This window comes from Nyctereutes procyonoides, unplaced genomic scaffold (genome assembly GCF_905146905.1).
Source record: "Nyctereutes procyonoides isolate TBG_1078 unplaced genomic scaffold, NYPRO_anot_genome, whole genome shotgun sequence".
In the NCBI taxonomy this organism is placed as follows: Eukaryota; Metazoa; Chordata; class Mammalia; order Carnivora; family Canidae; genus Nyctereutes; species Nyctereutes procyonoides.
The window spans coordinates 17,789,599-17,817,099 of NW_026575046.1; the positions used below are offsets into that span (position 1 = coordinate 17,789,599).

General features: G+C 50.6%; 1 protein-coding gene across 1 annotated transcript in view; it reads left to right on the forward strand.

Annotated features, from left to right (window-relative positions):
- EGFLAM (EGF like, fibronectin type III and laminin G domains) overlaps window positions 1–20,714 on the forward strand; it is a 178,729-nt gene extending 158,015 nt beyond the window's left edge. Inside the window, exons 19-23 of the mRNA XM_055325869.1 lie at window positions 5,148–5,226; window positions 8,671–8,814; window positions 15,399–15,482; window positions 18,625–18,728; window positions 19,533–20,714. Coding sequence (XP_055181844.1) covers window positions 5,148–5,226; window positions 8,671–8,814; window positions 15,399–15,482; window positions 18,625–18,728; window positions 19,533–19,687 — 566 coding nt within the window. The 3' untranslated portion in view covers window positions 19,688–20,714. The remainder of the gene's footprint in view (window positions 1–5,147; window positions 5,227–8,670; window positions 8,815–15,398; window positions 15,483–18,624; window positions 18,729–19,532) is intronic.
- Window positions 20,715–27,501: the final 6,787 nt, after the last annotated feature.

A 27,501-nucleotide genomic window follows, 5' to 3' on the forward strand; every position in this document is an offset into this window, starting at 1 on the left:
GCAGCTACAGAAAACTGAGCCTTTCCATCCCAACCTGGGGAACCCACCAGGACAGGAGAAACCAGAAGTTCTTCTGACTCCCAGCCTTCTTCTAACTTCAGGTGCCTACAGAAATCATAAGGCCTGACTTTGCACCCCATGCAGCACCCCAATACTGAGAACTCCCCTTCTCATCTCACCAAGGCCTCCCTCCTCTGAAATGGCATGCCCTATGCTTAGAGATTTCTCTTCTTTCTCTTTATTCTCATCCACATTTACTTATCTGTGTCCAGTCCCTCACAGGTTCTTGTATCTAAGTAAGTTACTAGTAAGTTAAAGCAGAATTTCACAAAGCTCATGTACAAAATTAGGTTCTGAGGAATATTAATGGGTGTTTGGGGCCCACATACAGGCGCCATACACTCACATACACAAAACAGGGGTGGAGCTCTGTGGTGGGATAAGCTTGGGTAATCCTGAGTATCCCCAGTTAAACAGCTCTCTCTTCTGGGGGACTTCTCAGCACCTTGGTTATGATCTGAGTGTCCAAGACAAGGGTACAGGGTGCAGCTGGTTCCCCCTGGGCTTCTCCTAGCCAATAGCATGCAGGCCTTTTGGGAAAGAACTCTAGGTCCTGGTCCTCCCTTCCCTTCCCCGCATTACTAAAAAGTTTGGACTCCGGGCGCACAGCACCCTTCAGGCCGCTAGATGGGGCTGTGTCTCTGCCGCAGGTCGAGTCGCTCCGCACTCCCAACTGACCATGAACCAGGCTTGGGCACACACTTAGCAATCCTGCAGGATCGGATCTCGGCTCATCATTACGCATCCACCACAAACACAATTATTTCGAGCATTTTATAATGTATTTAGTAAATTCACAGCACATTGTTAGGTCTGATTTAGATGGTTTTACTTTTTCTGGTGCCAGTGTATGAAACAATAGCTTCAGGAAACATAGGCCATAGTTTAACAGATTAATATATACAAACAAATTATTTTTTTAATTTTTTAAAAAGGTTTTATTTATTTATTCAGGAGAGAGAGAGAGGAGAGAGAGAGAGGAGAGAGAGAGAGAGGCAGAGACACAGGCAAAGGGAGAAGCAGGCTCCATGCAGGGAGCCTGATGCGGGACTCGATCCCAGGACTCCAGGATCATGCTCTGAGCCAAAGAGACGCTCAACCGCTGAGCCACCCAGGCGTCTCTAAAAACACAAATGAATAAAACATATCCATTATGCATACCACAGGGCATGTTTATTCCTTAGGACATTGTATCATCAAACAATGGAAAAATGTGGGGGTATCCAGCCTGGATGTTGATCTTGAGAGGGTTGAAGGCTGGTCCTGGAGAGAAAGATCCTGTGTTGTTGTTACTCTGGCTAGAGAGTCAGCGTCACGTAACCAAGAATTCTGGACCACATAGAACTGTCCAGCAAAGGAGGGTGCTACCCTGTGGATGCAGGCACTGCCTTGGGCGGGGCGGCCATCCATCAGCACATTGGAAAAGTCAGATTCCAGCCCCCGGGTCCTTCCTTCACTGTGGTCCTGTGACTGTGTGAAAGAGCCAGCGCTCTCGTCAGCTCTTTATAGTCTGTTGGGAGTTTCAAGTCCCTCAAGTGGAAAATTTGCTTTGCCTGGCTTGGAAGCTGCTATTCATTGGGGTATTTGTATGTGTGTGTCGGCAGATGGCACAGGCTTTTAGAGATAAATGTGAAGATGTGACAAAAACACTTTTCGACCAGTGCCTTTGCCGCAGAAGAAAAGACAATGTAGAAAAAAATGAGATTCGGATAAAATATCATCATGTTTACAATATCTTAACAAACTACAAAGGGCCAGGAGGGGCCAGATGGTCACTTCCAGCTCTAGTGTTTTAGGACAGGATTAATAGTTCTCCATCTAGACGGCCTACAGTGAGTGTATTTTCACCACCTTGTATTCAGTCGTGCCATTCCTGGAGCAGTCGACTGCCCTTTGTTAACCACAAAAGAAGCAGGGCTCTGGAATCTTGCGAAGAGTGGGTGGGGTGGGAACTGGGGGGATATTTTTCCACTACAGAGAGAAAAGAGGCAGCTGGCTGGCTTATCATTCCTCTTTCCCATGTAGCCTAGAGGCAAGAAAAGTAATAATCCTTGACGAGGTAAGTAACTCTTTAGCAAAGGACTGTTTCTCGGGCTTGAGAGTCCATGGGGATTTAGTTCAAGGTCAGGGGCGCTAAGGAGTGTCAGATGACTTCCACATCTTCGTACCCACCCCAGCCCCCAGTATTAGGTGGAGACTTAGGGAAGGGAGCTGGGTGACTTGGTGCTGAGAAAGATTCCCCTGGGAGGGGGGGCAGTGGACTCAAATTCATGTTCCCCTGAGAGGACCAGCTGGGCCCTCGACAGGGCTTTTGGAGCAAAACAAGGCTGGTTTCCAGTGATCCCCAACCAAGGTACCTGGGATTTTACGATGACTGTGGAATTCTGACTTTCCCTGTTCTGTTCCATGCTGGCACGTGGCAGAGTGTGGGAACTATTGCCTCAATAGTAAGTACAGAACGTCCCAGAGACCCTGGGAAAGCACTCTGGGCTCATGCCAGGGCGGGCTCCGGCTGGGCCATGGGCACCAACAGGCAGCTCCATGCAGAGGGTAGGGGGGTTAAGTGGTGGGGGCCTTGGCCACTCCACCGGGGAGGCGGGCATCATCCCTCTGAGCCCAGCAGCCCCACCACCCTGCTCGTCTAGAAACAGGGTGACCTCGGGCAAGGGATGTGCCTGAACCTCAGAGCTAGGGCCTCAGCTGGGACGGGGCTCCCACAGACCCCTCTGAGGCTCTCTGTGTGCACAGCTGACCACATGTGACAAGCACATCTGATTTCAGGGAGTCCGGGGGAACGAAGGCTGTTGGCCACAGGCCCACAGCCATGGCCAATAACAGCAGGGGGACGGGCCCTGCTTGTGCATCTCGGCCTGGGGGTGAGCCAAAGCCGGTGGGGGAACCTTGGCTATGTTTAGCTCTGGGAATGTCTCCTCTGATGGCTTGGATATCCTCTGCTTTTCCCCCCTGGGTGCTCGTGTCCTGAATTAGGGGCCTGCATCCCCCCCAACCCCCAAGCTCCCTTTCACCTCTTCCTCTCTCACCATCCTCTGGGTCCTCCCTTCCCTGCCTCGCTTCCCCACCCCCTCTCCTTCCCCCACCTGAAGGCTCCCCTGCCCTGAGCCTGGCTCTCCTTTTTTTAATTGCCTCCTCCTTCCCCCCCCCCATTTCTGTTCATTTTTCTCCTCAGCTCCTGCTGTTGTATATCCCACTCTTTCTTTTTCCTCCCTCTGCCTCCTTGCCTTTTCTACCCCTCTTCCTCTTACCCACTTTAAGCAGAAGGGTTACCCCCCTTATCTGCAGGGTAAGCACCCCCAGCCCCCCGGTGGATGCCTGAAACCACAGCCAGTCAGGGATCCATATGTTCCATGTCCCCCCCGTACGTACTTACCTACAATAAAGCCTAGTGTCTAAGGCCCAGTAAGAGATGAACAACAAGAACGGATAATCGAACACTTAGAACAACATATGGAATCAAAGCTATGTGACTGTGGTCTCTCACTCTCAAAATCTCTTATTGGACTGTGCTCCCCCTTCTTGTGATGCTGTGAGATAAAATAAATGCCCATTCGATGCGCTGAAGTGAGGTGAATGACGCAGGCTCGGTGACCTAGCGTTAGGCTCCTGTTGACTTTCTGAAGATAGGATCATCTGCCTCTGGACCACCCAGCCGCTCAAAGAGTGGATAAGCAAACTGGCGAATAAGTGGGGGCTGCTGTACCAGAGCCCTTCCGGGTTCCAGTAGGCCGTCTGGGCTGGCAGCGCCCTTGTCCAGAGCTGTGCCACGTCAGAGAGCACGTAAACAATGTCTCCAGAGTTACCTCAGAAATTAATAAAGGTTTATTTCTCTTCCTTCCTTCCTTCCTTCCTTCTTTTTTTTTTTTTTTTATTTTTATTTTTTACGTAAAGATTTTGGGAACCTGCCATGGGTGACCTGCTAACAGAGGAAGTTATACTTGCGGTCACTGGGTTTCGGGTTTGCTGTTGCCTCTCTCCTTCCTCTCTGTCTCTCTCTTTCTCTTTTCATGTTAGAAGTTAAGTTTAAACTCTCCAACTGTTCATATATCAAGTAGTTATACATTTTATGTCTTGGGTGTAGAGTCAGTAGAGTCAGCTCCATGTCTCCTTTGCTTCAACCACATATTTTTGTGAAACTCCTAACTGGTTTTATAAGGTGGCTTATTCTCTCTCGTTTTGCACATTTCTTTGAAAAGGAGATTCTTTTTACCTTAATTTCCTTAAACTGTCACTTCTATGTCTTTTTAAAGAAGAGAAAGATATTGCTTTGGGGGAAAGGGTGATTCCTTGGGAAGACAGAGGGGTGAGAAATTAGGAAGAAGGAAATATGGTTCTAAGATATTGGAAAATAAGAGGTGGGCTGAGGGCCAGAATTAAGAGCCTGTCTGGTTTAGGGTCTTTTACCCTCTTCTTAGCTGTATGATCTTAGTCAAATCCTTGATGATTCCTGTGCATTGTCTTCCTCTTATGTGAAATGGGAATAACCAACCCTCTTCCATATTCCCTGCTGCTTCACGAGAAGGTGGTGAAGGCCCTGTAAAACATGACACTGGAAGGCCATTTGTAAAAAATGGGTCAAAGCCTTATCCCGCCTACTTCACCAGTCCGTCGAGGTCATGCCTGAAGCAGTTGGAGTCCTGGGGCAGATTGGCTTCAGTTAAGGAAATCCTGGTGGGCTTTGTTTGGGGATTGTTTTCCCTGCCTCCCTAGGAGAACATCTAGGGCTATCCCCAGCTGTTCCCCATATGGCTCAAGACCTGCTCTTTGGTTTCCAAGAATAATTGGGCACCGTTCAAGTTTCAACATACTGCAAGGACTTCTCAGGAGTGCCGAGGCCAATAACAGTGACAGCCAGCCCCAGGGAGGCGACCACAGGGAGACACCAACCCCAGGCCCTGACAGGCAGCTCCGAACCTGGCCAAATGCATGTGTAGCCAAGAGGAAGAGGCTGACAAGTTGTTAAATGTCCCATTTCCAGGAGCTGGCTTCCTTTGTATTTTCCTGCCCTGTGGTTGAGGGCTGGGTCAAGAAAGCCATATACCATGTAACCTCCATTGTCTGTTCTATCACAGCCATCACAGAAGCCATCGAGATCCCGCAGTTTATCGGCCGCAGCTACCTGACATATGACAACCCAGATATCCTCAAGAGGTAATACGTAACAGCGTGCACCTTCCTTATCTCTGCGGGGGTAGGTTTCTCAAAGTCTTTGCCAGGGCTTTTCCTTATCTTACTTGCCAGAAGATAGTTCTCAAAGAAGGCCTTTTAGCCATGGCCTCGGGGAGGGAGGAAACACAAACTAGACATAGAAACTAGAATAAAACAAACAAAAAACAAACTAAACTTGAAAAATGCTGCCTTTCAAACAGCCCCATTACAAACAACCCAAACCCTTTCTGGTCAAAGGGCCTGGAGAGAGGAGCATGCTCAGCCCCAGTATTTCTAATATTGGGGTTTTGAGAAGCAGTGAGAACCTGACACTCCCGGAGCCAGAGTTATGAGTGCGATTCCCCAGGCAGGGCAGTTAGCTTCGTGCTGTTCCATGACCACAGTGTGCAGCTCTGCCTGGAGCTGCCAGCAGAAGTGCCCTGGTGTCCCTGCAAGCACTCGGTCCTCAAGTCCCTGTGCTACCTTCGGTCTTCCTTGCCGAAGATCCACTCTTCTCTTCAGGCTCTGGCCAGTTCAGTGGGGGCTTCTCAGCTCTCCTCACATGGATGCAAGAACATGATACAAGGAGATGCCCAAGTCCCCGCCCTGGCTCTTCACGCCTGGTGGCAGCAGCTCCGGCCCAGCTCCAGAGTCCAAGCTTGTTTACATGACGAGGAAAGGCTGGCCTAGGCAAAGGAATAGCATGTTTACATGACGAGGAAAGGCTGGCCCTAGGCAAAGTCCTTGCACTAGTGAAGCTCATCTTTGGTGCTTTCAGTTTGCCTGTCTCTTTCTTTTTCCTCCTCTAATTCTTTGTAGTTTATAGGGTGCCGTCCTCCACCTGTCACCAGCACCATCATTCTAGAATTATCCTTCCTCTTCAAGCTGACTGCATCTTTTTTTTTTTTTTTTAAGCTGACTGCATCTTAACAGACTAAGGCAAAGCTTGAAGCTAAAGGCACCCAGTTCTTAGGGTAGAGTTTGGGAGCTTTTCAAGGGACAAAAATAGTCAAGAGACTTTCCTGGGGTCTTGGATGTAGCTGGTAACTCTGAACACACACCAGATAGACATGCTTGGTTTTGTTTGTTTGTTTGTTTGTTTGTTTAATTTCATGTTGTATTTATCTAGGTTGTTGTGACAGGGGGCCTTAGGCAAAATAGATTCCCAGCCCAGAGAGAGTTTCTCCCTTCTTAAGCCCTTTCTCCCGAAAGATGCAAGAGCATTCAATCCCCAGAAAACAAGGCATTGTGAAAGGGGCCCAAGTCTTTAGCCCTCTGGGGCTTAGTAAGAGGCACCAAGTGGCTGTGGGGAGTAGAGGGGTTTGGGGAGAATAGGGGGTGCAGGGCCCCAAATCAAAGCAATTGTGTACATGTGTGTGTATGCATGTGTCAACATCAGGATCTGTTTCCATTGGATGCCTTTGGCTGCATGTAACAGAAAATTCAACTCAAAATGTCTTAAACGTGAAAGGTATTTATTATATCATGTAATAAGCAGTCCAGATGTAGACTGGTTCCTGGGTTGATTAATTCAGAGATTTAACTGTATCCTCAAACACCTAAGTCTCTTGCATCTTTCTGCCTTGTTAACCTCAGGTTATTCTCCGGGGGCACTCCTTTTTGTGGTTGTCTATAAGATGCTCATAAAATTGCTATAAATCAGGGCAATATACAGGGGAAGTAAGAATTTCTTTTTCATGCAACTCTTTCTTAAAGGAAAAGAATCGTTCCTAGAATCCTTCTGATAAATTTCCTCTATCTCATTGGACAGTATTGATCACATGCCCACCCCTAAACCAATCACTGCAAGAGGAATGGAACCATGATGGTTGGCTTATTCTAATCCATGTATCCAGAGCAAGTGAGGGAAAATAGGAACTCAGAGTAAAAGATGGAAAACAGCAGGTCTCTAGGGAGTAGGCCAGGGCTGGATTCTCTGCACCTGGCCTGGTGGCAAAGTCACCATTATGGACGCTGCTCCTCCCTGCCTCACTCCGAGGCCCTGCATGGGGAAGGTCAATGTGATCTCTTCCTGTCTAGGTCAGGCCCTGGGGAGCCTAGACAAAAGTCCCCTCCACTGTTCGCTATATATAGATCATCCCCAAGCTGTGATGGTTCGACTTAACAATTTTCAGCATGACAGTGGTGCAAAAGTGATGTGCATTCCATAGAAACCATACTTTGAATTTTTGTCTTCTCCCAGGCTGATGATTACGATACGATCCTCTCTCACGGTGTTGGGCAGTAGCAATGGCTACAGCCACACCATCACGAGGGTGCCCTTACCACCATTTTGTTCCCGTAAACTTATTCTGTTTTTCACTTTCGGTATGATACTCAATAAGTGACATGAGATAGTCAACACCTATAAAATAGGCTTAGTTTTAGATGATTCTTCTCTAGTGTAGGCTAATGGAAATGTTCTGAGCACATTTTAGGTAGCCTGGGCTAAGCTACGATGTTCAGTAGGGTAGGTGTACTAAATGCATTCTTGACTTAGGATATTTTCAACTTATGATGGGTTTATTGAGGTGTAGCCCCACAATAAGTCGAAGAGGGTCTGTAGTGAATATACAATACAGCTCCTGAGCAGGTATATGAGACAGAGAGGGATGGTACAAGGGATAGGAAAGTAGAAAAGGAGACTTTCCCAGTAGTGTCATATTAGGAACAATACTATATTAGGTTTAGCCTTATGTCACCTTTTATTTAAAGACTTCATGCTTGCTCTTCTCCTTATATTAGATGAAACCCTTGTAACCTTAGAGAGACTAGATTTCTCAACTATCTGTACCTAAGAACTGATAAGAACATGTAAGCACGTGGTCCTATCACCAGCCATGGCTGTGAGGGCAGGAGCTAACCTGTCTGAGCACAGCTTCCTGTTCCTCTCCACCCTGCCTCCACTCCAACAGCTCTCAGGATCATTGTCCCAACAAGCCACCTTCCTTGTCTGACACTCTTCCCCCTGTCCAGTCACTCCTCCTCTTCCCTCAAGGACAGTCACTGCCAGAGTGTGTCATCCACAGCCATGATTATAGCCCAGAGAGCTGCCAACTTGAACCTCTTGGCAATTAAGAAACTCACTTTCTGTTGGGGAATGAGAAACACTATTCCAAGGCCCCTTGAAGATGGGACAGGGAAGAGGGAAGACTGAGGTGTGTATTGGTGGTATAGTCTTGATGCTGGCTGGCATTGGCCAGAGTCTGGCAAAGCTGTGGCTCATCAAAATGCCCTCTCGTGGAGTTTACCACATGTGGGGAGGAGGACGCTGCTGTAAAATGAGCAAACCAGAATTTTAGGCCCATAGTGCAGCTTGTGGTGGTGATGCCATTTTTAATTTCCTGGTAGTACATTTCAGAAATGCCAGGTTACCCTTACACCTGGCTCCTCGGTGTATTCAGAATGGACGTTGATTTGTTGCAATTATTTGTATATTTTCCCCAGGGTATCTGGATCAAGATCAAATGCATTCATGAGGTTTAAGACAACTGCCAAAGATGGTCTGTTGATGTGGAGAGGAGACAGCCCCATGAGACCCAACAGTGACTTCATTTCCTTGGGCCTTCGAGATGGAGCCCTGGTGTTCAGGTAACCCCTCGCCGGTTGTCTTCAGCACCACCTTGTGATTTTTCTCAGGCAGTGCCAGAGTGATGCCAAAGTAACAGCATACACTGCTGGAACTGACTGTTGGTCCAGGCTTATTTGAGGCTTCTGGTATTTCTTTCCAGCATCCATCTTCTAGAGCACCAGTGGGCAGATTTTAGCCTTGGGCCATATCTAGCCCATCACCCACTTTTGCAAATGAAGTTTTATTGAAATTCTCCTGTACTCACTTATTTATATATTATCCCATTACTTTCATGCTACAGTGGCACATTTGGATAGTTTCAATAGGGACTATATGGCAAGACCTAAAATATTTCTCATCTGGCCCTTTACAGAAAATTTTTTGGCCCTTGTTCTAGTATGTTGCTGTCATATCTCCCCACTTGCAAATTAGGCTGTGGTAGAAAGAGGCCTCTGATAGTGCTGAGCATGGATGTGAGCAGAGCCCTCAGCTCAAACTGGCTCAGCAGATGTGACCATCTGAGGTCAGAGACCTGCCCATAAAATTCTGACCCTGCTTAGCTGTGCAGCCCTGGGAAGGAGAATGCCCACCTTCCAATCTCACCCTGCAAAGCACAGATTCACACGTCAGTGGATCAACCCAGGATTCGGATTTTTTTAGGTGTTTCTTGGGTGATGCTGATAAGGCAGTCCCGGAAGTTCCTACCTCTTTTGAGTGCCATGAGACTATTCTCAAATTTGTCAAATGGAAGCTATGAAGTAGCTAGAGGATTACCTAGACCACTTCTGCCCACCACAAAGGGTGGGAGCTGGCTTTCCCCAGGGCAGGCACTGGCTTGTGTGATATGAGAAAGCCTCTGTAGAGTTTCTGATGATACATCCTCATTTGAGGTTAGAAATAACTTGCCCAGACCCATGTTTCTCGAAGCACAGTCCCTGGACCACTAGCATCAGTGTCACCTGGGAACTTGTTAGAAATGCAAATTCTCAGGCTCCATCCTTGACCTACTTACTGAACCAGAGTAACTATAGGGGTGGGGCCCAACCATCTGTCTTCACTGTTTCTCCAGGTGATTCTGTGTCCCCTAAGGTTTGAAACCCCTGCCTGGTCCCAAGATCCTCTCTCTGCTCCATGGGGTGGGTAGGAGTTTCTCTGGTTTTTCCTTCTTTAATTCTCCCTCTGGTGACTGGCACAAATGCACTAAGTGATACGGAATCAGTTGGAATTAAAAGAAAGATGATTGGCCTGTGGAGAAGATGAAGAATTAATTCTGGGGCTTCTGTGGATCATGCACAGGGATTACTGACAGCCCGAGGAGAATAATGTCAGTCTTGGCAGTTTGAATAAAAGGCATTTTGGGAGGCACTGCGCCTCGTCCCACGTCACGCTTGCGCCTGTACAGCAGAGCGTGCGGGGGGAGGCCCTCCCGGGATTGTCGGGGACTCGGGAGACGGCGTGTGGTTGAAGGCCCGAGGCTGGGGGGCTGGCCGGTGGGAGCCGCTCTCCCCGTCTCGGCCCCTCCCCCCTTGGCCCTGAGGTCACACACAGAGCTCTTCACACCCCAGTTTCAGGCTGGCTGCCGCCGAGCCATTTTCTTGCGGTTTTCCTGTGGTTAACCTCACCAAGGCCTCAAGTACTTGATTGTGCCCAGAAAGGGAACTGAAACAGTAGCTCAGCCGGGGGTGGGCGGCCCAGCTTCCCCCTAAGCCGCCAGCTCAAACCCTCTCGCTAGCCGCGCCCCCACCCGGCCCGACAGGGACAGGGGAGCTCTGCCAGGGGCGCCCAGGCCGCCCCCCGCTCCGGCTGTCTCGCAGCTCGCCAGCCCCCCTGCTTCCCTCACCCCGGACACCCCTCTGAGGGCCCCACCGCATCCCAGACGTTTTGCTTGTGTTAGCGGTTCTCCCTCCGGATTCTGAAGATGGGCCCAGCGTGTTTCTTCCAGCCTGGAGCCGGGGCTGTGTTCTCTGAGAAGGACGCCCAGCTCTGCCCCCGCCGAGGCACACGGCTGCTGCTGGCGTGGCCCGGCCCGGGGTCCCCGGGCCTGGGGCTGCCAAGCTGCCACCCCACGTCCACTTCCGTCCTCCGGGCAGTGACTTCCCACATCCATCCACCCAGCACAGATGGAGGAAGTGCTGCGGGAGGCCGGGCGACTGAGTCAGCCGGGGAGCTGGGCTCCGAGGTAGATTCCTGGGACCGCCCTCCGAGGTTCTGATGGACCAGGTCCTGCTGGGGGCCAGAATCCGACTGGAAACAAGCAGGAACCGTGCCCTAAGAAACAGGGTCTGCAATGGTCAAGGGCCTGGGCTTCAGAGTCAGACGTGTGCCATTCCCACGGCCAGGCGACCTCCCCAAGTTACCCCATCTCTCCGTCAAAGCCAGAAGCAAACAGTTGTGAGGATCAAATGAGTTAATTCACATAAAGGACTTAGTGCAGGGTCTAGCTGTTAGTGGTAATGATTATTTAAATTCTTATCTTTGAGCAAATGTTTTCTGGGTTTCTTTGTGCAAGGTTAAATAGAAGACAGGGAATCTAAGGGTTCAGCTAAAAGCGTAGTTTTTGGTTGTTTTGTTTCATTACGTTTTATGATTGTGTATGGGACACAAAGTGAACAGGTGAACAGGTTTGTGAAAACCACCTGATTGATAGTCTTTCCCACTATTTCCATGTGACCCTGATAACATTTTCATGCAACAGAGAAAAGGAAGAGATCTGACATTAGCAAAATGCTCTGTGCTACAGTTCAAAGGGGGTAAGACCTAAGTTGGTGTGTCATCATGTGGAGGCAGCCACTGGTTTCCAGAAGGCCTTACGTGGTGGCTTTTCCCAGAAGCCCACCTTGGTGCTCAGCCCCATAGCTTCCCGTGCACGGCAAGTTGAGCAGGTAAATTTGGATCAGAGTAACCAAGTCATGCTAACCAGATTTACAAGGCGTTGATAGAGAAGCCAGACATGCATTCATTTGTTCATTCATTCATTCATTCATTCATTCATTCATTGTTTCTACCTTTTTTAATTTTTTTTAAAGATTTCATTTATTTATCAGAGACACACACACACACAGAGAGAGAGAGAGGGGCAGAGACACAGGCAGAGGGAGAAGCAGGGTCCATGCAGGGAGCCTGATGTGGGACTTGATCCTAGGACTCCAGGATCACACCCCAGGCTAAAGGCAGCGCTAAACCGCTGAGCCACCGGGGCTGCCCTCTACCTATTTTTTAAAAGATTGTATTTATTTATTCATGAGAGACACACAGAGAGAGAGAGAGAGACAGAGACATGGGCAGAGGGAAAAACAGGCTCCCTGCAGGGTATCTGATGTGGGACTTGATCCCAGGACCCCAGGATCACAACCTGAGCCAAAGGCAGACACTCAACCACTGAGCCATCCAGGTGCCCCATGTTTCCACCTTTTTTAAAACTGAGGTTATAACTTACATGAAGTGCATAAATATGAGGTGTACAGCTTGATAAATCTGAAAAATTTTTAAACGTGTAGACACCTGTGTAACCACCACCCAGAATAAGATAGAAAGCATTTCCCACACCTAAGAGAACTCCCTCATGCCCTCTCCCAAAGCAAATAACCACTATTCTTGGTCTTTTATTATTGTAAAAAAAACAAAAACAAAACAAAACAAAACAAAAAAAAAACCAAAGAGATAGTCCAGGGTAACAGGGCATCTGGGGAAACAGGAGGTTACTTGGAAGGTCTGAGAGAGTGGTGGTGGGTGTTGGAAAGTCAGGCCATGGAAATGCCAACTGAGTTCCTGCCCCAGCCTCCACCTCACAGTGAGGGCTGGATTCCTGTCTGCTAGGTTCAGTGTTGACTCCCTTGAGCACATTCTGGCTCTTTGCATAAACAGGAGCGTTATCAGGTTGGAGAGCAGAAGAAAGCCCGTCTTTTATCCAAACACAGGTGAAAGGTTTCCATTCACCGAATTACAGTCACATTCCAGCCTAGTGTCCCTGAGATTATAACCAAGTCCCTTTGATTCTGAGATCTGGGTGTTCCTGACCTTTTTAGTTACAGATTTACAGCCTGTTGGTTCACTCTCACACATGACTACTCTTCCAAGAGAGGTTTGATGAATTTAACTCTTGGTGGCAACTTTCTGCTTACTGCAGGTTCCTCCAGGTGTATTGTCAATGTGGACTCTAAGCCACTTCAAGGACTACATATATGTAGGGTGGTGGGCTTATTTGTTTGAATCTTATGTGCTGTGCTCTTTTATGTAATATTCCCTACAGTCCTTTAGGGAAGGAATTATTACCCCCATTTCACAGATGAGGAAACAGTCTCAGAGAAATGGGGCAAATGGCCAAGGTCACAGAGCTAGTAATTGGCAAGACTGGGAATCCAGGCAGGCCAGTCCAATCCAAGTGCCCACGCTCTTTCTATTACCCTGAGTCGCCTTTCATAAAAGCCACACCTGGTAAGTCAGCTCAGTTTCTGCCAACCAGCTCTCAGCCCTGCTTCATACTCATTCATTTCTTCAAGAGGTCATTTGGCCACTAAATAATGAGATCTGAAAGTCCCACCTCCAGTCTGCTGCATACAAGGAGACTCCGAATGTGGAAAATTCATTAGGAAGCAGTAAACTTTTCAGGATCAGCATGACAGCTGAGTCTCCCAGCTTGTCAGGTCACCCAAGTTGTGTGCTTGGCTCAGTGTCAATGGGCTGGGTGACTCCTTGGAGCCTCCATGATTACAGGAGGGACCCATAGGGCATTCCCTGGGGAAAGCCAAGGGCTTTCTATTTTTGCTCTTTTTCTCAGAGCGAGTGCATGGAAGAGCTCAGTAACTAAGCCAGGTTTCCTTTCAATGTTCCTGTTTCTTGGCCAGTGAAGTAATGGACAGACATGTCCTCTTACAAGATGAGGAGAGAAGTGCCCTGGTGGAACACATTTTCTTTGAAAAGCATGATCACATAGGCTTTATTACATTATCGAGGGGAGGGCTAGGCAGTTGGCCCAGCGCCCAGCCCGGAGTAGTCACTCACGAAATATTTGTTGAATTGAATTAAATTATAATTATTAAATGAGCACTGGACTAAGAGGAATAGTTCTCTCTGGTAAACAACATGTGCACATCTTCTGGTACCCTTAGGGTAGGCGAGGGCATCTGGAAACTGAAATAGGAAATACGAAGCTACCGAGTGGACCTGATATCAGAGTCAAGCGGGGAGGGAGGAACAGATAAGGCACCAAGTTACGTCCTACACATTCGCTTCGGGGTTTTAGGCAGATTGTCCTGATCTCTCTGGGGCTCAGCCCACTCTGCCTTGTTCTGTTTTTCAGAAAGTGAAAACACATGTATTAGTTTCTGAGAGCTGCCATAACAAATTACCACAAGTTGGATGACTTAAAACAATAGAATTGTCTTCCCTCACGGTTCTGGAGGAGAGAAGTCCAGCACACAGGTGTTGGTAGGATTGGTTCCTTTGGGGGCCTCTCAGGGAGAATGTTCTTTTTTACTTTTTTTTTTTTTTTTTAGATTTTGTTTATTCATGAGAGACACAGAGAAAGGGGCAGAGACACAGGCAGAGGGAGAAGCAGGCTCTCTGCGGGTAGCCTGGTGTGGGACTGGATCCCAGGACCCGGGATCACAACCTGAGCCAACGGCAGATGCTCAACCGCTGAGCCACCCAGGCGCCTGTGAGGGAGAATGTTCTATCCCTTTCTCTCAGGTAGTGGTGGTTGCTGGCACTTCTTCGTGTGTCTTGGCTTCTAGATGCATCATTCCAATCTCTGCCTGCATCTTCCTGAGGCATTCTTCCTTACACGTCTCTGTGTCCAAAAATGTTCTCTTGTTCTAATGAATATTGGATTTAGGGCCGCCCTAACCCAGGATGACTTTGTCTTAACTAATTACATCTGCAAAGATCCTCTTTCCAAATAAGGTCCTGTTCTGAGGTTCTGAGCATTAATTTGGGGGGGGGCAGTATCTGAGGTTCTGAGTGAGCATTAAATTGGGGATGGGGAGACAGTATTTAAGCTAGTACAACACGTTACAAGTGATGAAGCCCTTCCTGTCCTGATACTACAGTGTTGATGCTTCTGTATGTGGGGCCAACACAAACAAACGAACGAACCCTTGAGGACGTTGTGCTAAATGAAATAAGCCATTCACAAAGGGACAAACACTGTATGAGTCTACCTAGATGAGGTATCTAGAATAGTCAAGGCCAAGGCCACAGAGAGAGAAGATAGAACAGTGGCTGCCAAGGTTGGGGAAAGGGTGAGTGAGGAGCTTTAGTTTCGAGGGTGCAGAGTTCCAGGTTTGCAAGATAAAACCAGTTGTGAACATTGCTTGCACAACAATGTGAACGTACTCAACACTAACCAAACTCATCCTTGAAAAGGGTTGAAAAGGTAAATGTTTACTACATTTAGAATTAAAAGAAAACATTTTTTTTTTTTTTGGATCATCCGTGGCCTAGCCTGGAAACGCTAATGCTTATTATAACATTGTTTTGTTTTGTATTAAGGAAACTCTAGTCTGAGTTCCAAGGAATTTTTGCAGTGAGAATCATTTGTGGTTGCCCGGCTGTCTGTACTTCAGCACCTTATTCTGTCTGTCTGTTTCTTCTCTCCTGCCATTAGCTATAACCTGGGCAGCGGTGTGGCATCCATCATGGTTAATGGCTCCTTCAATGATGGTCGGTGGCACCGAGTCAAGGCTGTTAGGTGAGTCCCCACCACAGGGGGAGACAGAGCCAGAGCTCAGCAAGGGGTGGATGTGCCTTCCAAGTCCCTGTGGCCCCAATGTCGGGTTCCCCAACCTCACCTGGCATCCTACTACTTCCAACCCCAGTCATTCAGGGCATTCTGTTCCTAACTTACCCCTTGTCTTTCCCTAACACTAACAGGCCAGACAGGCTGGACTCCCAAGTCTTCACTCATTAGAGGACTTTCAGAAAAATAACTTCTTGATAACCGAACTGGATCTAGATCTAGTGAGATCTAGATATCTCGAGTGGGATAAGACTTCAGGGCCTCTGGACTTTGAGGAATGTTTTAAATCTCATTGTGGAGGCAATTGCTCACTTTTTTCTTTTTCTTTTTTTGACATTATATTACCTGAGCTTTAGAAGCTGTGTGTGCTCTGCCTCAGTTACATATCTCCCGCTCACAAAGGTCACTACCTTGACTTCTGATTAACTTTGGGTAAATCATTCCTTTATTTTTTTAAGATTTTATTTTATTCATTCATGAGAGACAGAGAGAGAGAGAGAGAGAAAGAGAGAGAGAGGCAGAGACACAGGCAGAGTGAGAAGCAGGCTCCATGGAGGGAGCCTGATACAGGGTTCAATCCTGGGACCCCAGAGTCACGCCCTGGGCCAAAGTCAGACACTCAACCACTGAGCCACCCAGGTGCCCCTCATTCCTTTAAAATTAGTTTTACTACCTGTGTCCATAGTCTTAACAGTATATTCTGAGAAACCAAATAGCAGGCTCAAGCTTAGCTCTGTAAAAAAAAGGTTAGTCTTGCCACATTAGATGAAGGTTCCAGAAGATGAGCTGAATAGAGTCTGTGTTTCTTCCCTGAACATTTACCATAGCCCTTTCCGGGGATGTCGGTAGGTGAGGTCATGAGTGTGGCTGAGGAAACATGGGGCTGCTATGGTCACTGTCTTCCTCAGCTCACACATAGGCTGTGGAGGGAGTAGCCTGGCTGGACTCCACTCTCCTGCCCATTACTTATTACATTAGAAGTTGATACAATGTTTTCTTAAGCCTAAGATGCCGTTAATTATATGACATATCCTCATTTCAGACATAGAAAAAAATGAAAAATTCTTAGATGAATTAAAGTGGGGAAAAATGGAATTTTTTAGAATAATGGTTGGGGGGGGTAGCATGGGAAAGGCAGGTCAGGCGAGGCAAGCTGGGGGGCCAGAACTGCCCATCCCAGCATTCAGGCATGAGATTCTGAAAAAGCGTATCCAAAGTGAGGAGGCAGTGTATGGTCTCGAGGGTGAGGACAGAACAGAATTACTTCTGAAGTTAGTTATTAGAAGAGTTTTTGCCAAGACATGAGACCTGGCCAACCAGATTTATATTATCATATCCCCCAAGAAAGGGTAGAGCCAGAAACCATTGGAAGGTGAAGGAGGAGCTAAAAGTGGGAAGATTGGTTTTAAAAAACTTACTTGAATTTACTTGAGGAGTTAGAACTCAAGCCCCTCTTCTACCTCATATGGCGGGCACATTGCCCTTTCCCTACCCAAGGGAAAATAATGAAAGGCAGTTTTCTGGAGAAAGTAGAATAAAGGTCTGAACTGGTAGCACTGTATAGTGTATCAACTATACAAACTAATGCTGGGGACTGTGAACAAGCTCATATTTTTAATATTACAAACCCCATGATTCTTCCCCTGGTGAGATTCCAGGATGCTGGGACCCAGGCCTATACCCCACAGTAAGGAAAGTAGAAAATCCAGGTGTCCCCCAAGAAAATGATGGAGCCAAATCCCAGCACTATGAAGCCCCAGTCAACAGAACCCATCCTGCACACAGAGCTCCCAATCTGCCATTTAGTGCTTTTTCTCTCTCTTTTTTTAAAGATTTTATTTATTTATTTTAGAGAGAGTATGATCAGGTGGGGGAGGGGCAGAGGGAGAGAGAGAGAGTCTCAAGCAGACTCCTTGCTGAGGGAGGAGCCTCTTGCTCAGTCTCATGACCCTGATAAGATCATGGCCTGAGCCAAAATCAAGAGTCAGACGCTTAACCAGCTGAACCACCCAGGCGCCCCGGTGCTTTTTCCCTTCACTTAACCATGAAGTGGCCTAGGAATCCCTAGGCATTTGAAGTCTCCAGTATAAAAGATGGATGTCAGAACAAATCAACGTAACAAAGCAATTCGAAGGAAACAGAGACTTGAATGAAAAAATGAACATATTATTATTGTCAGAGAGATAAGAGAGGCTAGAAACTCGATATACAAGAACAGTTTGCTATAAAAAAAGACTATGAGAAGATCAGTAATGAGCTGCTAAAAAAATAAAAATAAAAATAAAAAGTGCAGCCTGAGTTGGTTCAGCCCTCCAAGAGCTATACAAACAGGTGGTTTTTTTGAAGAAGATCCCTGGTCCTGGATAGTTTTGGAAACCAGCTTAGAAAATGGCAAGGCCCTTGCTGCAGATGAACACCCCCACTCCGCTGTCCTCACCGTCACTTTTGGGCGACTCTGTGGGTCCTTTAGAGACTTCTCAGCCATTCTTTGTCCTCTCGTAGAGTAATCCTCTACCTACAAAACCTGCTTCATTGGCTTCCCATTTTGTTTTGCACACCATTCGGATTCACCGTGTGTCACGTTACCACCATTCCTTCCCTTATAGTTCTTCTCTGGTTCCCTTTGGGAGAAATGCGCTTCATCATCTGCTTCTGGCCACTCTGCTCCCACCTCCAGAATTCTCTCTGCCTGGCCTGTACCAACTGGCCTGTCTTTCCTCTCTTTGGCATTTCCACTTCCTGTTCGTGTTACCCTCCTCCTTCCCCTGACCTACCCAGCCTTTGAAGCTCATCTCAGAATCTCCTTTGCAGCTTTCCCGGACCCCCTCACCTTCTCCTGTGTTCCACGGCATGCTGGCATTCCTCTGTTGCAGAGTGGTGACACGCTGTTGTTATTTACAATTTGATTTTTTTTTTTTTGTTCACCTCGGGAAACCGTAAACTCCTGAGGGCTAAGAACTTTTTTTCTTCTTTCATTTCTTGTACTTCCATCATTTAACATAGTGCTTGCCACAGAGGTAGGTACAGTTGAATAGAGTTTTATTAAAATGAATGAATAATTGAGTGAAGCTCCCAAAAATGATGGTTTCTACAGGGATGGCCAATCCGGAAAGATAACTGTGGATGACTACGGGGCCAGAACAGGCAAATCACCTGGCATGATGAGGCAGCTCAACATCAATGGAGCTCTCTATGTGGGTAAGTGACCTCTGACCGAATCTAAATTACACCAGTGCCTTCTCATTAATCCTCCATTTGTCTTGGTGGGGTTCCCCAAAGCGGTGCACTTCACTGGATCAAATACTTGGAAGTTGGGAAGCTTGCCAGATAATTCTATTCTTCCATTTTCTGAACTTGTGACTCAGGGCTGAGGGGGCAGGAAGCACTTAGATGCTTTTGTGCTTTGGACTGACCCACCAGGAAAACCATGCTTTTCTTGTTTATAGAACAAGAACCTGCTTAATATAGCTCCAAAAGTGGTCTCTGAGGAAGGAGAGGATCTTTCTTGTCCCCTCTCAAAATTAGGATGAGTAGTATTTCTGTAAATAGTGTAGAACCTGCTACTGCAGATGCATAAATGTGAAAATACATCTCTCTCCAAATGATATTTCCTACAAGTGAACCTGACTGAAAGCTCTCACTCTCAGTGTTATTTCTTTCAGTTTAAGATGACATCATGCTTTAACTGCATGCTACTTCTTGTTGACATTATATAAGATTTCAAAATTTACCAGATGCTATTTGGTTTTAAGTGGTCAATTGGGTCAGAAATCACATGTGAGGGGGTATTTGTAGCCTCTGGTTGTGGGTCAGATCGATACAAGTCAATCTGCTCCTTCCAGGGTAATTATGAGACACATGCCATGTACTGAGCAGTTGGAGAGCTTCACAGCCCTCACTCCTCCTGTCAGCCAAGGGGCACCTTGGTCAGAAGACACTCAAGTGTCCTAAAGAGACCTGCTCCCCTTTGGCTCACCCCATCTCCTTCTTGCTTCCTGGCAGGTGGAATGAAGGAAATCGCTTTGCACACTAACAGGCAATACATGCGAGGCCTTGTGGGCTGTATTTCTCATTTCACCCTGTCCACCGATTACCACATCTCCCTCGTGGAAGACGCCGTGGATGGGAAAAACATCAATACTTGTGGAGCCAAGTAACACCAGCTGGCCTTGCCCAAGGGACATAGCCTTCTATGCCGAGAATCCCAGGGGCCCCAAGACCCTGCCTGCGCCATACACAGAGGCATGGGGACCAGGTGTGTTTCTTCTCATCAAGGAGAAAGTACCCCCTGATGAGAAACTAGAACCAAGACAGGAGTCCCTTTGTGGCCTTTCCTGCTGACTCTCTGTGGGCCAAACCCAACGGAATACTCTGTGTAGGAAGCATCAAACTTTGTCCATTGAATGTGTAGGGGCTGCCAGAGATCACACATCGATGCAAATTCCAGAGCCTGTCTGCTGTAGCTCAATGACTGTGTTGTGATTCATAGTGCATAAAAAAAAAAAAAAGAAAGGAAAAAAAAATAGAGACCCAAAGGGCGGTATTAAAATACTTCCCTCCTTCCCTGACTCATGACACTCTTACTGACAGCAGAGTAACTATTTGACCTTGAACCTTGAATTTCTCACCTTGGCCCATGAATTATTAATCCCTTCCATTCCTCAGTGGCTGGTTCAATGTGCTCTGACTGTTCCAGGAAAATAAGGTTGGGGGACAGCCGTGGAGTCACAGTAATAATGCCACCCCCCAAAGTTGATCTTTAATGAAAAATCCCTACTTTTTATAATGCAAATCTAAGAAAGTGGGCACCATGATTTTGTAGCTGTCTTTTTGTATGTGTATATTTTTATAGCTGCAGATTGTCCACACCGTATACTTTTGCAAGTTTGTGCGGACAACTCTGAATTCTTTGCACATTTCCTAAAAATTTTCCCCCCAAAGAGACTTGTTTGGGCCCTTTGCGGCATCCGTTGGAGTGGGATGGTTATCTTGGGGTGCGCACCTTGGGGAAGCTGACTATTCTCTTGCGGAAAATGTGGATGGCTCACGGAGATGAACATGAAGCTTCCAAAATAAGCAGATTAACGGGCACATGTTACTGAGGAGGGTCACTGTCATTTTTAAGAGAGGGGGAACGTCTGTAGTGAACTTGAATAAAGGAGATGAAGAAGGCTCTAGCTCATTCAGTCAGTCTTTTATTCACCCGGGGGGAGGTGTGTACTGGTCCTCGCAGAAGCCGTGTCCACAAATAGGCTTGGTCATGAACGGTGGACATGATCCCTGCAAGGACAGTGTCACACTTGGTGATTCCAAGGCTGTTCCGGGGCAGAGGGTGCCCTCAGCATCTGAGCTGCTGGGCAGGAACCAGAGGAGTGGGGCTGCCCCCTCGGAGCCTGGGCTGCGATCCCGCAGACAGCTGGCTCGGTGGCCGAGCCCCAGGACGGGACTTGCTGAGGGGGAGGTGAGATGAGTGCTGTCCCCAAAGAGGAGGGAAATATGATCTGACTCCATCAGTGCCTATAATTAGTCCATCATGACTTGCCTCTCGTGTGTGCAGCCTGCGTTCAGTGAGGACTTTGAGCTTTGGGCGAAGCACAGAGGCAGGTGCCCTGAGATCTCTGGAAGACGAGTGAGTGAACTAGAGATGGTCACTGGTGCCTCCGCCTGTGCTCCTGCCTCTGGGACAGGATCCCCGCTCCCGGAGGACCACATGGTAGCAAGCGGGGCCTTCTGTGTTTGCTTCTTTTGTTGTTCTCCGGTTTAGTCAGTTGCCAGACCTTCCCGCTGGCGTTCAGCTTCGAAAATACAGAGTCACCGTATTGCTGCGTGAGTTCCTGTTGCCTTCAGTCTGTTCCCTGCACGGTTCCCGGAACTCCTCGTGGACTTGCACGTCTTTGCACAGTTCTCTTGTGCCAGTTCCCTGGCCCAGCGTTTTACGTTTCTTAATCCAACAGATCTGTATTCTCTGTCCCCTTCAGGGAATCGAGAAGGTTCTGCCCCACGAAGTCTCAGGAAATGGGTTTTACCACCTCCCAGGGGGCCTTTCCCTTGGCGACTGCTAGGAGCCACGCTTCCCAAGATACAGTGGAGGCGCGCTCCTAGCCCAGGTGGAATCCCTCGCCTCTAGCCCACCCCCCAAAAAATAGAAATAAAAAACCACCCCAAAAATATAAAACATTGCGATGTTAGCAAAATATGCAGCTGCGCTAAAGCCAGAGGAGTTGTGCTGTAGATGAGCCGGTGGTCCCTGCAGGTGTCATCCAGAGAAAACTGCGGTGACCCAGGGATCGGGACCTGGGGGTGTGTGTGGGAGCCAAGGAGAATCGTGGCCCCCCCCCCGCTGGGTGGGATCAGAAGGGGTTAGGAAGGGGGACGCCACGGTGGCCTGGGGGCAGCAGAGATCCTGCTGACAAGAGGGCAGCAGAGTAGGGTGACCCCTGAGCAGCAGAGCCCGTGGGGGCTCGGGGTCAGAGAAGACGGTAGGAGACGGTGTATCCCACGCCAGGAGCCGGGCTCTTGACCCTCTGGGGGGGGGGGAGCCCCGGGGACACGGGATGGGGTGGTCGAGGGGATCGGACGTCGCTCTGAAGCTGAGGGATTAGGGCCTGGGCTCGGTGGCGGGGGCGCTGAGGTGAGCGCAGGCTGCTGCCGGGTCCCCTAGGTCCTGCTCCAGGTCTGTCACCTGGCGCCACAAACCCTGCCCGCCAGCCGGCGTCCGGGGCCAACCGCACGGAGGGTTCATCACTCATGGTCCTGAGCGGACAGCTCGCAAGCTCGGCCGGGCTCGACCCGACGGTTCTGGCCTCAGCTGGGCCCGTCCACGCGTGCGTTGAGTCCGGCCAGGGGACCGGCTGGCGCCTTCTCTCTAGAGGAGCACAGACTCGAGTGAGGGCAAGGCCTCCGACAGCCGAGGCTGGGAAGTGCCGCGTGTCCCCACCGCCTCCCTGGAGCAAGTGCACAGACTGAAGAGACAGGAGCCTGCACCTCTGCAGGGAGCGACGAGGACGAGGACGAGGACGAGGTCACTCAAGGAAGGGCCAGGGGCCGCGGGGCCGAGCGAGCCGGGCCGGGCCGCCACGGGTCACAGGCTGTCGAGAGAAGTGGTGGGGTCGGGGCGAGGCGCCCCCACTCCGGCCGCGGCCCCGGGGGTGCAGAGACGGGGCGCCCCGTGCCCCTCCACCTGCCGCCTGGCACCTGGCAGCCGCACTGTGATTCCGAGGACGGGGCCTCGTAGCCCCTGCGTGGTGGCTCCGCCGGGAACGTTGAGGAAGCCCCGGGCCTTGGGCTCAGAGGGAGGGCTGAGCGCGGGGGCTGGAGGCGAGCCTGTCCCGGGGCACGGAGAGCACCGTGAAGCCCGGGGCCCCGAGGACCTTCTGTCCCATGGTCAGGGTCTGAGACGATCCTCCTGACTCCCAAGTGTCCCGAGCAAGGATGGCGGGGGAGGGGCGGGGGGGCAGGCGAGGGCGGGGGTGTTCTTGCCTCTGCTGCTCCACCTGACTTCCCCACACCCGCATGTTTCCCCTGAGCCCGGCTGCGGGGTTTGTTCCCAGAAGGCCCACGGGGCCTTGGTGGCCCCCACGCTGTCCCCGAAGCCCTCTGGAGGGCCGCCCTGCTCCCCTACCCTCTTGTTTGCTTTTCCCTTCCGGCCCCGGTGCTGTTCCAGCCTCCGGCCCGCGCCAACCCAGACAGGCCCCGGGGTGCCCTCCGCCCCCGCCCTGGCTGCACCCCCACCTCAGCCCCTCTCCGCCTCGGCCTCGCGAGCGGCCTCCTCCCTGAGTGGGAGGAAGGATCTCGGAAATGTGCCCGGAGCTGGCAGGCCCAGTGCTTTCCACTTGGAGGAAATGCTGCATTTTTCACCTTTAACCCAGAAAAATATGGTTCTCAGAAAGCTTGTTTTGAGCACTGAGAGTTCCCAAAGGAAGAGGACTAGGGAGCGGGAGCGGGGGCGGCCCCCACCCCCTCGGCCCACGCCACCCCTGCCCCGGCAGGCTGCGGTCTGCAGATGATTCCAGCTCCAAGTACAAAGACCGTTCGTCATTGAGGCGAGAGGCCTGGACAAAGCATCAGCCGCTCCCCGTTCCCTTTACTGCCTCCTCCAGCTCGGCCGTCCGGCCACACACGGTAGCTGCCCTGCGGCGGGGGGGGGGGGGGGTCACGGGGCGCCCAGACCCTCCGCTGAGAAGGGGGTGTGAAAGCGGACCAAAGGCACGAAAGGCGTCAGAATCAGAATCCCGAACAAGGGCTTGGCAGGGCCGTCACCCCCTCCCAGGTGGCTTTTCCCCGACGGAGGATGTGGGTCACTCAGCGGCCCCCTTTCCAGGTGTTGGAAGCCTGGGTGCGCGGCGGCGTGGGTGCCAGGCCGGGCCTGGAGCCGGCGGTGGCCGTTCCAGCGCACAGGGGGCCTGGCTCCTGGGATCGCCCGGGAGTAGCCCCACCCCAGCCTCAAGTTCGCGGTCGTCCTAGGTGTGCGGACACTTGGCCGGGATGTGCCGCGGTCCTAGCGCGAGGACGCAGCCCTGATGGAGCTTGCCAGCCCGTCCCCCCGGCCTGCCGCCAGCCACGACCAGCGCGAGGGCCCCAGGATCGTGGGGTGGCCTGCTGGGGCTCTCTCAGGTCGCGGGGGGCCACCGGGGCCTGGGGGCGGGGGTGTGGGCGGAGGCCAGGCCCGGCGTCTGCTGGCCAGCTCCTCGTCGCAGCTCCACGTCTGCCTTCCTCCAAAGTTCTCTGTTCCCGAGGACTCTGGGGGGGATAATGCTGGAAGCCGGAACGGGAGCCAATCGGTCGGAGTGGGGTTCGGGGAGCCGCAGCGCTGCGAGGTCTGGGTGTGAAGTGTTTTCCCTTCTCTCCTCGGCCACCCCCCCCCCCACAAGCTACCTCCAGCACTCGGGGACGTCGCCAACTACTTCCAAGCAGCGGAGTGCCCCGGCCCTGGCAGCCGCTCCTCCCTTTGCGGCCCTGCGGAGCCGGAGCCGTCGCGGGTCCCAGGGAGCGCTGGTCTTTTCCTGGAAGGACGCAGGAGGACACTGGTCTCGGTGTTTGGGATGAGGTGGCTGCTTTCCATTTGCCTTTGTCTCACAGAACTGCTCGAGCTGCAGGTGGTTAACGGGGCCCGGAAATCTCTAAGCATGTGGTCGGGGGGTGAGGGGGGCCGTGGGGGGTCCGAGCGGCCTACCTCCGAGCACGGGCCCGGCCTGGCGACGGCCGCAGCTCTGCTTTTGCTCCAAGAGGACGGGATTGGAATGTCTCTGAGAAGGAAGGCCAGGGGAGCTCAAGAAATTTGCTCAAATAGCTTCATTTAGCAACATAAGGAACAGGCACCAGGCCAGGGGCTGAGGGGCCGAAAGCCCTGTTAGGATGGGCTTCTGGAAGGCAGAGGCCGGTGAGGGGCTATCAGACGGAGAGAGTCGGGGAGAGGGGTGTGGATGCGAGTCTGCCGCTCGGTGACCTGGACCCCGGCTGCACATGCCCCGTGTTCCCGCTGCACTTCAGCTCCCAGTGGGGAGAGCGTGTGTGTGACAAGGGGGCGCCGTCAAGTTGAGCAGAAAATGCGCCCACTGGTTGCCCGGGCCGCAATTCTACCCCCCACGGATGAAGCAAGCAGAGTGATCGCCTGGTCTGGCCCCTCAAACAGGGTTGGGGAGGTGAAGCGATTGGCCAAGTGTTGGGGTCTTAGTCACTGTGACGCAATTGCCTCTGGACTGGCAGCCTGAAGCCCTCGGGGTTTGCTCAGGGGCTTTGGGGCTGTGAGGGCGGAAGGAGGCGACATGACCTGGGCCCTCACAAGCATTGCTTTAGCGGCCCCCCCTCACAGGCACGTGCCAACACGCATTGGCTTCGAGAACATTCACTGAGGGTTCGCTACGTGGGGGCCAAGCCCTGGATGGGACACGGGTGAGAAGACGAAGGATGGAGAAGACCCAGCTCCTCCAGTCAGCGTCGGCCAGGGCTGCGGCCTCATCCGGCAGGCTCACCGGCCACCTGCTCCCGCAAAGCCCGCAGGAGACCCTTCTGCAAGGCCCAGCGCTCCTGTGACAGCTCTGGTTAGGTGTAGGCCCACCCTAGATAATCGTCCTTTTTGTGAACACAAGTCATTGATGAGTAGCCTACTCATGGGAGGGACATCTTGTCTCATTCCTGGGTCGGGCTCCCACTCCAGGGGGTGGGATGGAAGCAGGCCTCGGAGGCTGAGAATCTCGGGGACCGTCTTAGAATTGTGCCTTCTACAACCCATCAACCCTAACTCCCCGGCTGTGCCACGTCCACACAGTACTTCGCCGGAACCTGGAGCTGTTTTCCTCAGACACGTTAGGTCATGTGCTCTCCCCTTCATGCCACAGTCGGCCACTGCCCTACCCTACAGGTCAAACCCAGACTCCCTGGGTAAAGAAAGGAACTTCTATTCTCTAGGAATAGAGATGCTCTAGGCGCATCAAAATCTTTCAAAATCCCTATTACAGTTCCTGAAAGTTGTGTTTCCCTTGGGTCCAGGGACCCTTACCAATGACCAAGGGCTCACGATGTTGGTGGGGTGCCCTGAGGAGTGGGGGAACCCGAGCCAGGCAGCTGCCTTTTCCAAAGGCCACCCAGCAGGAGCCCCATCATCTTAGAGGAAGTGGCATGTAAGCAGAAGTCTGCAATAGGTTGGCACCTTCATTAGTCAGTTGGCAGTAAAAGACCACATTTTATGGCTTAGAAAAGTCGACTGGGGAGCGCTTGACTATAGTGTGCCCGTGGCGCCCAGTGTGAAGCTCGAGTGTTGGTTTCTAGTGCCAACCAAATCAATGCCAAGCATCTTTACTGGCTTCCAGAGCCATCCACTATTTACTGCAAGGTATCAACAGTTTTATAAATGAGCAACCACAAAGGAATTCAATAAGGAAATTTAGGGATCCCTGGGTGGCGCAGCAGTTTGGTGCCTGCCTTTGGCCCAGGGCGCGATCCTGGAGACCCGGGATCGAATACCACGTCGGGCTCCCGGTGCATGGAGCCTGCTTCTCCCTCTGCCTGTGTCTCTGCCTCTCTCTCTCTCTGTATGACTATCATAAATAAATAATTAAAAAATTAAAAAAAATAAGGAAATTTAAATATTTCCATATGCTAGAGTCTAATATGTCCATGAAAGAGCAATGCCATGTAAATCCTACTGATATGAAAAGATTTTCAAAGTAAGTTAAATAAAAGAATCCGGTTTGAAAACAATATACAGTGTGACCCTCACAGACACGCACACGCGCATATGAAAATGCATCACTTTACATACACATATTCACAGAGGAAAAGTGTCTGAAAGGATACAAGGCAAAAGTGTTAGAAATAGCTACTGTCGGGCAGCCCCGGTGGCCCAGCGGTTTAGCGCCTGCCTTTGGCCCAGGACGTGATCCTGGAGACCCGGGATCGAATCCCACGTCAGGCTCCCTGCATGGAGCCTGCTTCTCCCTCTGCCTGTGTCTCTGCCTCTCTCTCTCTCTGTGTCTCTCATGAATAAATAAATAAAATCTTAAAAAAAAAAAGGAATAGCTACTGTCGTACAAGATAGTATGATTTTTTTTCCCCTTTTACTTATTTTCTAGATTTTCTTTAGTGAGCCTGTCGTGAATATTGTTTTGTTCGCTCGGAATCTCGCTTCCCTTCTTTCCGGGGACTGGTCCTTGGAACGTGTTTTTGTAAAAGTGGCCCGCGAACAAGGCCTCTGTCCGGCCACGCGAGCGCCCAGGGACGGACATGAGGCCCAGCAGGCCCCCCGCGTCCCCACCGGGGGCCTCTGCCCTCCCTGACGAGGAGGCCGCGAGCTGGGAGGAGCCCCCTGACCTGAGAGAAGGCAGTTTGGGGTGCAGAGAAGAGCTGTGTCAGCCCCAGAGGGTAGTGGGGGGCTGCGGCCCAGTGTGAACTTTCCAGGACTTACCTGCCCCCCAAGCCCACGTCTGAGACATGAGGCCAGACTTCTGGGAAAGCCGATTCCATCCGAGGCCGA